General features: G+C 41.9%; 1 protein-coding gene across 7 annotated transcripts in view; it reads right to left on the reverse strand.

Annotated features, from left to right (window-relative positions):
* TNRC18 (trinucleotide repeat containing 18) overlaps nucleotides 1-15,897 on the reverse strand; it is a 206,777-nt gene that overhangs the window by 93,220 nt on the left and 97,660 nt on the right. For 5 of the 7 annotated variants that reach the window (XM_069209985.1, XM_069209991.1, XM_069209988.1 and 2 more), the window contains exons 10-11: nucleotides 13,249-13,371; nucleotides 86-509 (exon numbers count right to left, since the gene is read on the reverse strand). In XM_069209985.1, coding sequence (XP_069066086.1) covers nucleotides 86-509; nucleotides 13,249-13,371 — 547 coding nt within the window. The remainder of the gene's footprint in view (nucleotides 1-85; nucleotides 510-13,248; nucleotides 13,372-15,897) is intronic. The other 2 variants (XM_069209990.1, XM_069209992.1) reach the window with 1 other exon arrangement.

Consider the following 15,897-nt stretch of genomic DNA (forward strand, 5'->3'; position numbering starts at 1 on the left):
AAATGTTTTCCATTTTAACAATGAAGGTGATAGGCAGAACCTAAAAGGCACTTAATCATGGATAGTAACAGATCATAGATCTTACCAGGAAACAGGGCATCAAATGGAGTTGAGGCTTCCTTTTCAAGATCCAAGTCTTTCTTGACCATATCCTCCGGAGCTTCTTCTTTCGGTGGAATTGGTGGTGTAGGGGGTGGTGGGGAGGCAGGCGGTGGACTGGATTGGTGGGATCGTGGCGTAGCAGGGTAGGAGTAAGCAGTCTGCGCAGATTGCTCTTCCAGTTTGTGAATTACCTCTGCTTTGAGCACTGCCATAGGGGAGCAAGCAGGAGAAACAGCAGGCGAGTTCACCACCTTACTGCTGTAAGAGGCAGATGGAGACACCGCATGTGATTTCCTTTGCAAATGTCCAGAACTTGAAGAGGTTATACCCTGTTTACTGCTTTCAGAAGTCCTTTTAGAAACCTTTTCTTCAATTTCCATGCGCTGCTCATTGGCTTTCAATCTTTCCTGTTTTAGGCAGAGAATTAAATGCAGGGGAAGATTAGTCAAGAGTAAATACAAGTTACCTTTGACTTTGAATTACAATCTACACTCTTTAACTTGTTTTAAATACATAAGCGCCTACCAATGGTATCCTTCATTCAAGTAAGCGATATGTGGGATACAAAGATATCAGCCAAACTCTTTGGCTAACACAGTTAAGTGAAAACAAGTACTCCAATACCCTCTGCCATTTTGTGGGAAAATAGGATAGTTATGTTATGGTTTCTCTGGCCACGAAGGAATGTCATAAACCTGTGGACAGCAAGATATTAGTGCTAACAGCTGTAGTATGTCCGGTCAATAACCAATACTACTTTAAGGTCAATAAGAGAGCCAAATAGGTGAATCTAATTCCATTGTTGACTGGAATTACCAGGACAGAAAATGACCTAAATAAACTATCTCAAAGTATGTTCCATGTTTTCATGTTAATCAAACCCAGAGAAAGTCAGAATTTGTTCTCCCTATGCTTCATCTACAATTAAAATATATTTATATACTATAAAACTAAAATGGTTTGTAGACAAGAGCAGGATTCATATAGAAAAAGTGCTGAGAAAAACATTTGCAGATGCATGTGCTGTATATGCCATTGTTAAGAAGCTTAAGTAACCTTTGTCAATTGATCTTCACAAGGATATTTGGATCCAAGGCCATAGGGCTGGCCTGTTAAAAATAAATTTGGAACAGCGGTTTTTGGCAGTTGGCCTTGGAACCCTCGAGCCACTTTGTGTGATAAAAGCATTAGCAGAGAGGTGTCTGCATTGTATTCTTCGTGTTTGTTAGAAGTTCTCAAATATTTTTATTTCTTTTTTTATAGCAGGTCAAGAAAAAAAAAAAAAAAATGAGTCCCATAGAGATTCGTCACAGCAGCTCCTGGTTATGTATCATTTCCTCATCCAGATCTCAGGATCATGGCTTGGCTGCTTTAATAAAGAATACATCATCAATGTTGCCTTGCTGTTGGGCTTACTAACAGATGGGCACCGATGTTTCTAATTATACACACTCATGTCATTACTAAGGCATGGTTGTAATAATCAAGTCCATATGCGATGTGTCTGTAAGTCCTTTATTCAATCCAAGGTAAATATCTCATCCACAGCTATCAGCCAGCAGGTCTCCTCACATCATCCTCCTCCCATCACCTCTCCTTAGTCACCACCCCTCCACATAGAATCCCATCATCCAAACATTCCATGCCCCAAGAGTTATTCTATGAAAGAGATGGATAGGCTGCATACTTACAAATATAGATACCACACACCTTTCCCCTCAAAGAAAACAAAAAAAAATAAACAACCTAACTATATATACAAACATGTGAATAAACTACATTCTAGGTGTAATTGAAGAACAATGAACTATAAAATCAGATATAGAAAGAGTATCATTGCAGAATCAAACATTCTTTTTCTTAGAAATCACAATACGATTGAGATTCCATATTCTGCTATCATTAACCTTTACAGCATTTTTGAACAATTTTATTACAGTGAACGGACCCCAAAACTTGCTCTCACTTTTACCCAAGATAGGTCTCTTGACCAGAACTTCATCCCCAATATCTACTTTCACAACACATGCACGTTTCTTTTGCCCACTGATTTCTTTTCACACATCCTATCATACTCTCCATGAGACCAAGAAACAGCTTTATCTTTTCCCCTGGTGATCCAACCTGGAACAAGCATAGTATTGGGTTTCCTTCCCCTGAATAACTCAAAAGGAACAGATCCTGTAGTGGCATGTGGAGTAAAGCGATAAGCAATCAAGAAATTTCTCAAGCCTTCTTTCCAACATCTCCCTGCAGCTACTTCCAACTGCACACATTCTTTCACACACCTATTAAACCTCTCAATAATACCATTCCCTTCAGGATGATACAACGAGCACAACTTATGCTTTATCCCCAACTTCTCCAAATAACATTCCATTTCCTTGGATACAAATTGTGGACCATTATCCGTAAGAATTGCATTGGGAAAACCCTCACGAGCAAAGACTTCTTCAAGCAGATTAATTATCCTTTTGGTCTCTACACTACTGACTTTACCAATCTCCACCCATCTGGAGAACTGATCAATTAATACCAAAACATAACTGCTCCCTCCTTTACCATAGATTGGTCCAACAATATCCATAGCCACAACATCCCATGGCTTGTTCGACAAACTTCTGATACCCATGGGAGGCACTCTCGTTTTGTAGATTTTATCGCTGTTACAGCAATCAGGACAGTCTCTAATCACTCTCTCTATACACAAATCCATTCCAGGCCACCAATAGTTCATACGAATCCTAGCTTTAGTCTTACTTATGCCTTGATGACCCGCATGTCCTAGTTGAATGATTCTCAATTAATCCATTAGGGACTACCAATCTTCCCCCACGAAACAGTAATTCTTCCGATACTGATAATTCATCTCTCATCTTCCAGAATGTTTTTAAATCATTAGAACTTTTTAGATCATCAAAGTCCCATTTGTTCTTGAGGAAATGACACACTTGTTGCAGGGTGGAATCATTCCCAACTGCACGCACCCACTCATCATGGTCGATTATTCCTTCCGTTACGCTACACACACTAAAATCGTTAAATTGGTTATCACAATTTTCTTCAGAGACAGATGCAAGTCTGGACAAGCAGTCAGCAGTGTTATTGTAAGCTCCAGGAACATAAAACATTTCAAAATTGAAATCCTGAAGATTAACTACCCATCTACTTATTCTGGAAGAAATTTGATCGAGCCCCTTTTTCATGAAAACTTCAATTAAAGGTTTATGGTCAGTATAAACATGGAAAAGTCTTCCCCATATAAAGTTCTTAAATTTGTTTATAGCCCAAAAAACTCCTAATGCTTCTCTCTCAATCATAGAGTAATTCCCTTCTGACCCTTTAAGAGTACGCGAACAATACACAACTGGTCTCCAATCATGTCCTTCTCCTTTCTGCAAGAGAACACCCCCTAAGCCCCTCGTGCTAGCATCCGTCATTATTATACTCAACTCATTAGGATTGAAGGACTTCAAACAACCCACTTTAGACAGTTCATTTTTAACCACATTAAACTCTTTTTCGCACATTCCACTCCATACATAATCAACACCTTTTTTGAGCAGTCTTCGCATATTTTCCGTTTTCATAGCCAGATTGGGAAGAAACTTCCCATGAAACTCAACCATACCAAAGAAAGCCTGCAATTCTTCTTTGTTCCCTGGAGAATGCAATTTCAAAATGCTTTCTATTAAATCTTGTTTCGGGTACAGGCCTGTGGAAATGATTTTATGTCCCAAGTATTCTATTTCTTCTTTACCAAAATGGCACTTACTGAGTTTCAACGTGAGCCCATGATCCTTTAAGATACTGAACACCTTCCTCACTCTTTCTTCATGTTCTTTTCTATCTCGTCCAAATACTAGAATGTCATCTTGAAAATACTTCACACCTTTTTCAGAACTAAATAGATCATGCATCAATCGTTGAAACACTGATGCAGCTGATACTAGCCCAAACGGCATTCTTATAAACCTAAATGTCCCGAAAGGTGTGATAAACGTAGTAAGATCTCTCGAATCTACATGAAGCATCACCTGATGATAGGCAGAAGCTAAATCTAAAGTACTAAAATATTTAGCTCCATGCAATAGAGTTACCATTTCTGTGATATTGGGGAGTGGAAACAGATCACTCACAACAGCATTGTTAAGATTCCTTAAGTCGACACACAGTCTGATATCGCCAGAGGGTTTACGTGCGACCACAATGGGAGAAACCCATTCAGATGCTTCAACAGGTTCAATAATCCCATTCCGACACAAATTGTGCAACTCCTTCTCCACATCATCCCTCACAGATATCGGTATGGGCCGTACTTTACAAGCTATAGGTACCGCTCCTTCTTTGAGCTTGATACGATGTACATATTTGGTGAGACATCCTAAAGTCTCATTAAACACGTCTCTAAATTCATGCACAAAATTTGTTACACTTTCCCTAAAAATGCCAGAAGAAACTTCACACACACCATTAACACACTTCACCAAATCTTTCTTGAGTAATACAGGTGTGGAGTTATTAGGGTCTAATATGACCTTGAGTTCTCTTTGGTGAGGCCAGCTCAAGACACTGTCCCCTTTCACTGGAACATAGATCTTAGCCACAATAGAGTTTGACTTAAAGGTAATCTCAGATACAAAGTATCCCCTCAGTTCAATAGACTGACCACCATAGCCCCCCGGGGTTACATCAGGATCTATCAACATTATCCTGTCACTCAAGTACCTATCAAACACCTCATTAGATATTAAGGTTAACCATGCTCCTGAATCAAAGAGAACTTCACACTTAATTCCACCTATTGTGACAATGTCTTTCGGATAATTCTTCTTCTTTCCTTGTTCTTCTACCATCAAAATTCAGTCTTGCATCGTTTTGACAGAAGTTGATAATGGATCTTTTTGTGATCTACAACATTTTGCAAAATGCCCACGTTTTCCACATACTTTGCAGATGACATTGACAGCAGGACACTTTTTAAAAGATGCAAAATGCCCCAAATTTCCGCACCGAAAACACTTGGTATCTTTGTACTTAGACTTTTGAATTTGAGTTAATTTCATGTCATCTTTTCCCCCATCTACTTCTGATGTGTGGTTTTCCTGTTGCTCACTCCTAGGGAATATTTTATTCACAGGAGGACATTTGCTTTTTTCCAATTCCCCCACACATGCTAAGGTATGTTCCACACTTTTAGCAATCGTTACCACTTCTTGTAGGGATGGATCATCTTTACACCAAAGCTCTGGTCTAATTTTGTCACAAGAGCACTTCAACATAAATTGATCTCTTATATGTTCTTCAAGTGTTAATCCAAATTTGCATGTAGCTGCAAGTTTCCTCAATGCAGTTATGTACTCAACAGATTCATTCGGTCTTTGTTCCCGCATACCAAAATGAAAACGTTCTAAGATCGTGCTAATTTTTGGTAGATAGTGTAGATCTAGTTTCTTTAGACAAAGTTCAAATTCATTTAAGTCCGTCACATCATCTTCTGGTTCAGGTAAGGTCTCAAATATCTCAACACCTTCACATCCCAAACAATGCATGAGAAGAGAAACTTTCCTTTCATTTCATAAAGAGGAGCCACAAACTCTTGTATAATGAAGAAACGACTTCTTCCATTTTGACCAAATAATAAGTGATTCGCCTGGTACCGTCAAGAAAAAATGAGGTGGAGGTATATTTTGCATAATATTTGTTAGTAGAAGAGAAGAGAGAAAAAAAAAAAAAAAAAATATGTCCCTATATTATATTGAAAATGTCACTTACCCAGTGTACATCTGTTCGTGGCATTAGTCGCTGCAGATTCACATGTTTGGCACAGTCCGCTGCCTGGTGTTGGGCTCGGAGTATTACAAGTTGTTTTTCTTCGAAGAAGTCTTTTTGGTCACGGGACCGAAGGACTCCTCCCTCCTCGGCTCCATTGCGCATGGACGTCGACTCCATCTTAGATTGTTTTCCCCGCAGAGGGTGAGGATGGAGTTGTTTGGTATAAATAGTGCCCATGCAATGGAGTGAATATGTATGTACGTTAAGAGTTTCTAATAATTATTTACAAATGTTCAGATGTTTAAGATTTATGATCTACTTCTAAACGGCTACAGGCTTCCGGGGGAGGTGGGAGGGTACATGTGAATCTGCAGCGACTAATGCCACGAACAGATGTACACTGGGTAAGTGACATTTTCAGTTCGATGGCATATGTTGCTGCAGATACACATGTTTGGCATAGACTATAAAGCAGTTACCTCCCCTAAAAGCGGTGGTTTAGCCTGTAGGAGTTGAAGTAGTTTGGAATAATGTTCTTAGTACAGCTTGGCCCACTGTAGCTTGTTGTGCATTTAGTACGTCTACACAGTAGTGTTTAGTAAACGTATGAGGCGTAGACCAGGTTGCAGCCTTACATATTTCGCTCATAGGAATGTTTCCTAGAAAGGCCATTGTAGCACCTTTCTTTCTGGTTGAGTGTGCCTTTGGTGTAATAGGCAATTCTCTTTTGGCTTTAAGATAGCATGTTTGAATGCATCTGACTATCCATCTAGCAATGCCTTGTTTAGAGATTGGATTTCCTATGTGTGGTTTTTGAAAAGCTATGAACAGTTGTTTTGTTTTCCTGATTAGCTTTGTTCTGTCAATGTAATACATTAGTGCTCTTTTGATGTCTAATGTATGTAGTGCCCTTTCAGCCACAGAATTTGGTTGTGGGAAGAACACTGGCAATTCTACTGTTTGATTTAAATGGAATGGTGAGATTACTTTTGGCAGAAATTTTGGATTTGTTCTTAGAACTATTTTATTGTTGTGTATTTGAATAAATGGTTCTTGTATGGTAAATGCCTGTATTTCACTTACTCTTCTGAGGGATGTGATTGCAATGAGAAATGCGACCTTCCAGGTTAGATATTGCATTTCACAGGAATGCATGGGTTCGAAAGGTGGACCCATGAGTCTTGTTAAGACGATGTTAAGATTCCATGAAGGAACTGGTGGTGTTCTTGGTGGTATAATTCTTTTTAGCCCTTCCATGAATGCTTTAATAACTGGTATTCTAAATAGAGACGATGAATGAGTAGTTTGTAGGTAAGCAGATATTGCTGCGAGGTGTATTTTTATAGATGAAAAAGCGAGATTTGCTTTTTGCAAATGTAGTAAGTATCCTACTATGTCTTTAGTAGAGGCATGTAATGGTTGTATTTGATTGGCATGGCAGTAGTAAACAAATCTTTTCCACTTAGATGCATAGCAGTGTCTAGTGGAAGGTTTTCTAGCTTGTTTTATGACCTCCATGCATTCTTGTGTGAGGTCTAAGTGTCCGAATTCTAGGATTTCAGGAGCCAAATTGCCAGATTCAATGATGCTGGGTTTGGATGCCTGATCTGTTGTTTGTGTTGTGTTAACAGATCTGGCCTGTTGGGTAGTTTGACATGCGGTACTAGTGAAAGGTCTAGTAGAGTTGTATACCAAGGTTGTCTTGCCCATGTGGGTGCTATTAGTATGAGTTTGAGTTGGTTTTGACTCAACTTGTTTACTAGATATGGAAGGAGAGGGAGAGGGGGAAAAGCGTACGCAAATATCCCTGACCAACTCATCCATAGAGCATTGCCCTGTGATTCGCGGTGTGGGTACCTGGATGCGAAGTTTTGGCATTTTGAGTTTTCTTTTGTTGCGAACAAATCTATCTGGGGTGTTCCCCAAATTTGAAAGTACTTGTTCAGAACTTGGGGGTGAATTTCCCATTCGTGGACTTGTTGGTGGTCTCGCGAAAGGTTGTCTGCTAGTTGGTTTTGTATTCCTGGAATAAATTGTGCTATTAGGCGAATGTTGTTGTGAATCGCCCACTGCCAAATTTTTTGTGTTAGGAGGCACAATTGTGTTGAGTGTGTTCCTCCTTGTTTGTTTAAATAATACATTGTTGTCATGTTGTCTGTTTTGACAAGAATGTATTTGTGTGTTATTATGGGTTGGAAGGCTTTTAACGCTAGAAATACTGCTAACAGTTCTAGGTAATTGATATGAAATTTTGTTTCGTGTATATCCCATTGTCCTTGAATGCTGTGGTGATTGAGGTGTGCTCCCCACCCTGTCATGGAAGCATCTGTTGTTATAACGTATTGAGGCACTGGGTCCTGAAATGTCCGCCCTTTGTTTACATTTTTGCTGTTCCACCATAGAAGCGAGAGGTATGTTTGGCGGTCTACCAACACCAGATTTTGAAGTTGACCCTGTGCTTGTGACCATTGTGATGCTAGACACTGTTGTAAGGGTCGCATGTGTAGTCTTGCGTTTGGGACAATGGCTATGCATGATGACATCATGCCTAGAAGTTTTAGCACAAATTTTGCTTGTATCTTTTGGTTTGGAAACATAGCACTTATTACCTTGTGGAATGCCTGCACTCTTTGTGGACTTGGAGTGGCAATTCCTTTTGATGTGTTGATGGTTGCTCCTAGATATTGTTGTGTTTGACACGGTTCTAGGTGTGATTTTGTATAGTTGATGGAAAACCCCAGTTTGTGAAGGGTTTGTATGACAAATGTGGTGTCGTTTGCGCATTTTTTTACTGTGTTGGTCTTGATTAGCCAATCGTCTAGGTAAGGGAACACATGTATCTGTTGTCTCCTGATGTGTGCTGCTACTACTGCTAGACATTTTGTGAACACTCTTGGTGCAGTTGTTATTCCGAATGGCAACACTTTGAATTGGTAATGTATTCCTTTGAATACGAACCGTAGGTACTTTCTGTGCGAAGGGTGTATTGGTATATGAAAGTACGCATCCTTTAGGTCTAATGTGGTCATGTAATCTTGCTGTTTGAGCAGTGGAATGATGTCTTGTAGTGTGACCATGTGAAAATGGTCCGATATGATGTAGGTATTTAGTGTCCTGAGATCTAATATTGGTCTTAATGTTTTGTCTTTTTTTGGAATTAGAAAGTACAGGGAGTAAACTCCTGTGTTTTTTTGTTGTACTGGTACTAACTCTATTGCATCCTTTTGCAGTAGTGCTTGAACTTCTAGTCCTAAAAGTTCTAAATGTTGTGGTGACATTTTTCGTGTTTTGGGGGGGATGTTTGGTGGGAAGTTGTGGAATTCTATGCAATAGCCATGTTGGATTATTGCTAATACCCAATTGTCTGTTGTAATCTGTTGCCAAGATTGGTAGAATTGGCTTAGTCTTCCCCCCACTGGTGTTGAGTGAAGGGGTTGCGTGACTTGAAAGTCACTGTTTAGGTGGAGGTGTTTTTGGAGTCTGGAATCTTCCCCTACTCCTTGGGAATTGACCCCCCCGATATCCCCTGAAACCTCCTCTTTGGAAGGAACCCTGATATGGTGTGGTTCTTGTTTGTTGGCTGGTGGTGTCTGTGGGTTGGCCACGAAACCCCCCTCTAAATGGAGTTTTTCTGAAAGAGCCTCTGCTCTGCGGGGAGTAGAGTGCGCACATGGCCTTGGCCGTGTCTGTGTCCTTTTTAAGTTTTTCAATGGCTGTATCCACTTCAGAGCCAAAAAGTTGTTTCTCGTTGAAGGGCATATTAAGGACAGCCTGCTGGATTTCAGGTTTGAAGCCTGAAGTGCGTAGCCAAGCGTGTCTCCTTATGGTGACAGCAGTGTTGACTGTTCTTGCTGCAGTATCGGCTGCGTCTAGTGAAGAGCGGATTTGATTGTTTGAGATCGTTTGTCCCTCTTCCACTATTTGCTGCGCCCTTTTTTGGTATTCCTGGGGAAGATGGTCTACGAGAAGTTGCATCTCGTCCCAGTGTGCGCGGTCATATCTGGCCAGCAGCGCTTGTGAATTTGCGATGCGCCACTGGTTGGCTGCCTGTGATGCTACTCTTTTCCCTGCCGCATCAAATTTTCGGCTTTCTTTGTCCGGAGGTGGGGCGTCGCCAGATGTATGTGAATTCGCTCTCTTGCGAGCTGCCCCTACTACCACGGAGTCAGGTGGTAACTGCGAAGTAATAAACACTGGGTCTGTGGGTGGTGGTTTGTATTTCTTATCCACCCTTGGGGTGATGGCTCTTGATTTTACGGGCTCTTCAAAAATTTGTTTTGCGTGCCGTAACATCCCTGGTAGCATTGGGAGACATTGATATTGACTGTGTGTAGCCGAGAGGGTGTTAAATAAAAAATCATCCTCTATAGGATCGGAATGCAGTTGGACATTGTGGAATTCTGCTGCCCTAGCCACCAGTTGCGAGTATGAGGTACTGTCCTCTGGCGGTGACGGCTTTGTGGGGTATGACTCGGGATCATTGTCCGGCACTGGGGTGTCATACAGGTCCCAAGCGTCTTGATCCTGATCGTCATGACTTATGGTAGTTTGCGCTGGTGAGTGCATTTGTGGCGGTGTTTGTGCCGGCGATGCCTGTGGTGGAGAGGGCGGAGTCGTGACTTTTTTAACCACTTTGGCTTGTGGTTGTGCGTCATCCTTTGGAAGTCCGATCCTTCTTTTCCTCATGATTGGGGGAAGGGTTGATATCTTCCCTGTGTCGTGCTGGATGTACAGTCTCTTTTGTGTGTAGTCCGATTCTACACTTTGGAGCTCTTGTCCAAATTTGTGCATTTGGCCACTCATTCCTTGTTCCTCTGAGTAGGATGAAGGTGTGGTATTTTTCGGCGCCGAGAGAGAATCTTTTTTCGGTTTCGGCACCGACAGAATTTTTGTTCCTTTCGGCATGGATTCTCGGTGCCGATGTTTTTCGGTGCCGGTATCTTGTTTTTGTCTCTCGGAGCCGCTTTCTCGGCTCCGAGGTTGCTCCATGGCGGTCCCTCGACCGGAGTCGGGTGTCTTCGCTATGGGCGTGCCCTTTTTCGGCGCCTTCGACGGGTCGCCTGTTTTATGGGTCGAGCCATGGCCTGTTGGCAGTGGCGTCCCCTGGGCTTTCGGTTTGTCGATGGATTTACTTTTCAACGTCTTACTCACAGTTTGTTGCTGTTGTTCGACGTCGGAGTCTCCGGATTCTGATTCCGGAACCGAGAATGTTTCCTCTTCCTCGTCGAAACGTTGTTTTGTCGACGTGGACGCCATTTGTTGACGCCTGGCTCTTCGGTCCCGGAGTGTTTTTCTGGACCGGAAGGCTCGACAGGCTTCACAGGTATCCTCCTTGTGCTCGGGGGACAAGCACAAGTTACAGACCAAGTGCTGATCTGTATAAGGATACTTACTGTGACATTTTGGGCAGAAACGAAACGGGGTCCGTTCCATCGGCTTCGATGTCGCACGCGGTCGGGCCGACCAGGCCCCGATGGGGGATCGAAACTACCCCAAAGTCTACCGATGATCGGTGTCGATGTACCTAACTATCCCGATACCGAACGGAACAATACCGACGCTTTCTTCCGAGATTCTGACTAACTTTCCGAACCGAAACACGGAGCGAAAAGGAATACGTCCGAACCCGACAGCGGAAAAAAACAATCTAAGATGGAGTCGACGCCCATGCGCAATGGAGCCGAGGAGGGAGGAGTCCTTCGGTCCCGTGACCAAAAAGACTTCTTCGAAGAAAAACAACTTGTAATACTCCGAGCCCCACACCAGGCAGCGGACTGTGCCAAACATGTGTATCTGCAGCAACATATGCCATCGAACTTTTATATTTCCCTTCAATAATCTTGTAATATTTTGTAAACTGTAGATTTCGTTTTCAATTCAATAACCAATAGTTCATTTTCTACAGGCAGTTCCTCTTGCATGAACATTTTTTCCTCCCTTTTCTTTATTTTTTATTTTAGCAAAGATCCTTGAACGGAGCAAGTACAGGTGAGTTACATATCTCGTTATCCTGGTATAATTGAATTTTGAAATTCTGACGCTTTAGCAGTGCCTCGGTTGTGCCCCGCATTGAAATTGACAAAGAAACACTGTGTTTCTTTATCGCGTGGCGTTCTGACAGTTTCAGAAGACGCGTTGATGAGAAAGACGCACGTCTGTTTATGTGCGAAGTATAATGGAACGAGACAGCGCTCGAGGCCGTATCCAAGAAAGTGCTTGAGGTAGAAACCGGCAAAGCGTTTCAAATATAAACAAAACACCGAGGAGTTTTCATGCGCTAGGCACAAATCAAAAAAAATATATATCGCTTAAAGCGTATGTGAAAGTTAGTTAAAGAGATACACGACTTTCATAGTAGAACAATAATTCTTTGCTTTACGAACAGTTTATGGTTAAAACATTCGACAGGAACTTGACCTTTCAAGCCATCGATGCTCCTTACTTTCTTCAGTATTCGTGTTATTTTCTTTGTAATGTCTACATTAATCCAAAACAAACTTGAAATGACAGAAAGAACTCACCAGTGGGATTTATGAGTATTGTAAACTGTCAACTGTCAATGGAGATCCAACGATATGACCGTTGTGTTGAGACATCTTAATAAAAACATCCCATCCTCGTCGCCAGTGTAATAATCAAGTCCATACGCGATGTGTCTGTAAGTCCTTTATTCAATCCAAGGTAAATATCTCATCCACAGCTATCAGCCAGCAGGTCTCCTCACATCATCCTCCTCCCATCACCTCTCCTTAGTCACCACCCCTCCACATAGAATCCCATCATCCAAACATTCCATGCCCCAAGAGTTATTTTATGAAAGAGATGGATGGGCTGCATTCTTACAAATATAGATACCATAATGGTGCTATGCAAAACAAGCATGAATGTCCCCTCACAAAGAATTCTGAACCTAAAGAACTATTGAAAACATCAGAAGAGTGCACAACCCTTACCAGGCCTATAAAAATGGCGAGGCTTTTCAGCACGGACAGCCAGAAAAAGAAGGGACACAGCACTTTAGTTACAAGAAGTCAGCACAGTATGTCAATAATTATCTTAAAATACTTTTTTTCACCCTATACGTTTCCATATTTTGGATATTCAGTTGTGTTCATTCACCATAAAAACATTTTCAGGAATGTTTCCTATAACATTTAGCGCACGTTTACAGTGCAACCACGTTACACATGCCACATCAAACATTACAGTGTGATTTCAGACACCATGATGATTTCCACCGTTTGTTAAAGAGATATTCGCAACTTTTTCCCCACAGCTCACATGCAGTTTACAATGTACTCTGGACCAACATCGTTCAAGTAGTTTAAGTTTGACTGTGGCCAAGGTCTGAGGTGGAGAAGAGCCACTTACCTTGGGAAGCTGTAATGATGAATCTCTCAACGCCTCAGACACTGAGTCACACCTGAAACCCTCCCTCCTGCCCTTTGCTGGAGCAGAATGTGTCTGCCTTGAATCCATGGTCATCGGGCTGTCCTGTAAAAAATCCGAACAGCGGTTTTTGGCAATTGGCCTTGGAACCCTCGAGCCACTATGTGCGATAAGAGCATTAGCAGAGAGGTCTCTGCATTGTACTCTGTAAATGTTTGTCAGAACTTCTCAAACATTTTTATTTCTATTTTTTAGCAGGTCAGGAAAAAAATGAAATGAGTCCTAAAGAGATTCATCACAGCAGCTCCCAGTTAAGTGTCATTTCCTCATCCAGATCTCAGGATCATGGCTTGGCTGCTTTAATAAGGAGTACATCATCACTGCTGCCTTTCTGCAGGGCTTACTAACAGATGGGCACAGAGGGTTGTGATGATACACACTTATGGAATTACTAAGGCATGGTGCTATGCAAAACAAGCATGAATGTCCCCTGACAAAGAATTCTGAACTTAAAGAACTACAGAAAACATCTGAAAAGTGCACCAACATTAGCGGGTCTATAAAAATAGCGAGGCTTTTCAGCACTAATAGCCAGAATAGAAGGGACACCGTACTTAAGTTACAAGAATTCTATACAGTAAGTCAATAATTATCCTAAAATACTTTTTTCACCCTAAAAGTTTCCATATTATGGATGTTTATACATGGGATCATTCACATAAGTGCCCATTGTTATGGAAAACATTACTTACCCTGTAGATTCACATGCTATGCATACTCCTGCCCTATGAAAGCTTGCTGCAACTGCAGTGAGATATAGTTGTATGGCTGCATACGACTACACCGTTATAAAGGTGTAGAAGGTAGGAAATAGTATCCAACATCGAAATTGCAAAAGGATATCAGTTTTGAAAAACTGTAGTGCATAAATCTATCATATAGCTGCATAGCAAGCATGAACAGTCTGTTTCCTAGCCAACCGCAGAATTAACATGCGTTCTTTTAGCAGGTTAAGGTACTTGAACTCTAAGTACTTCAGTGACAAAGTGCTAGATTGAGTTTTTAGGGATCGGTATGCCTAAGACAGTCCTAATACTGAGTGAAAAGGTCTGGCCAGAGTGGGCGCTTCTCGTGAAGGATGACTGATGTCTCTAGAAGTATTGTGCGCCATGGCTGTTGTGCCCATGTTGGTGCAATTAGTTCCATCTTCCTCACAATATACGGGGTGAAAAGAAGAAGGGGGGGACGACAAGTAGATATCCCTGGCCAACTGATCCTCAGCACATTGCCCTTGGACTGGTAGTGTGGGTAATTAGCGGTAATGTTTTGGCACTTTGCGTTTTTGGGATTGGCAAACAGATCTACTGTTCGAGTCCCCAGTGCTGGAAGCGTTTAAGGACTTCTGAATGGAGTTTCCACCCATGTACTTGTTGATGCATACTGCTGAGCAGGTCTGCAAAGAAGTAGTTGTCCACTCCAGGAAGATGCTGAGCTAATAGAAGAATGTTGTGGCGGGCTGCCCAATGCCAAATCTAGTGGGAGTAGGTCCCTCCCTTAATCCTAATATAGACCATGGCCATCATGTTATATCTTTATGATCATTTTTACACTAGAGAATTGGGAGAAATGATTTGAGGGCTACTTTGATGCAGCAGTAGTTGATGTGGCAACCTTGATGCAGAAAACACCAGGTACCAAGGATTGTCATGTGGATACGTTGGGCACCCCACTCTATGAGTGAATCATCTGTGGTAATATTCTCTTGTAGTATGGGTCTAGAAATGGCCTGCTTATCAATAGATTTTTTTTGTTTTTGCACCAGCGGAGACAATGTTAGGCCCTTGTCATTACCAACACTAGATCCTACCAATGCCCTTCCACTTGTGCCCACTGCTTTGAAGACACTCAGTGGTCTTGGGCACAATCTGGCATGCAGCATGGTTGCAAGTAGCCATCACACCAAATAGTTTCACGCCGGTTCGTACAGTTATGGGGCACAGGCTTTAAAAAAAAAGAGGAAGCAGCTGCTGGAGTGCCATCACCATCTGGGGTTTAGGTACGCCTTGCTAGTCCCTGCATTTAGGTTGCCCTTACGAAAGTTTAATTTGCTACGAATGGAGACTCAACTTTTTTGCTTGCATGATGAAGCCTAGTAGGAGCAGTGGTGACACGGTCATTTGCAAGTGTGCTAGACATTGGGCTCTTCTGCTGCTCTTTATCTGCCAGTTGTTGGTGGTATAGGAACATATGAATGGCATGTGTGCATAGATGTGCTGCCACAACCTCCAGGTACTTGGTAAATACCCTGGAAGCTATGCTAACCTGGAAAGAGAGAACCGTGAACTGGCTGTGGTGCTTAATTCACCATTAAGCAAAGTTATGGATGGTGCGCTGGATGTATGGGGATGTGAAAGTATATTTTTTTTCCAGACCCAACAGAGCCATGAAGTCACCTCTTTGCAACAAGGGGAGGACGCCTTGCAATGTGACCATGTGAAAGTGTTTGGAGTATATGATCCTGCTCAGTGGTTGGAGGTGGAATTTGAGGAAGTATCCTTCCTGTGCAATAGAGAGGACCCACTGGCTAGAGGTGATGTTTTCTCATTGTGACAGTAATTGGGTTATCCATCC

The sequence above is a fragment of the Pleurodeles waltl genome, chromosome 10 (genome assembly GCF_031143425.1).
Source record: "Pleurodeles waltl isolate 20211129_DDA chromosome 10, aPleWal1.hap1.20221129, whole genome shotgun sequence".
Lineage (NCBI taxonomy): Eukaryota > Metazoa > Chordata > Amphibia > Caudata > Salamandridae > Pleurodeles > Pleurodeles waltl.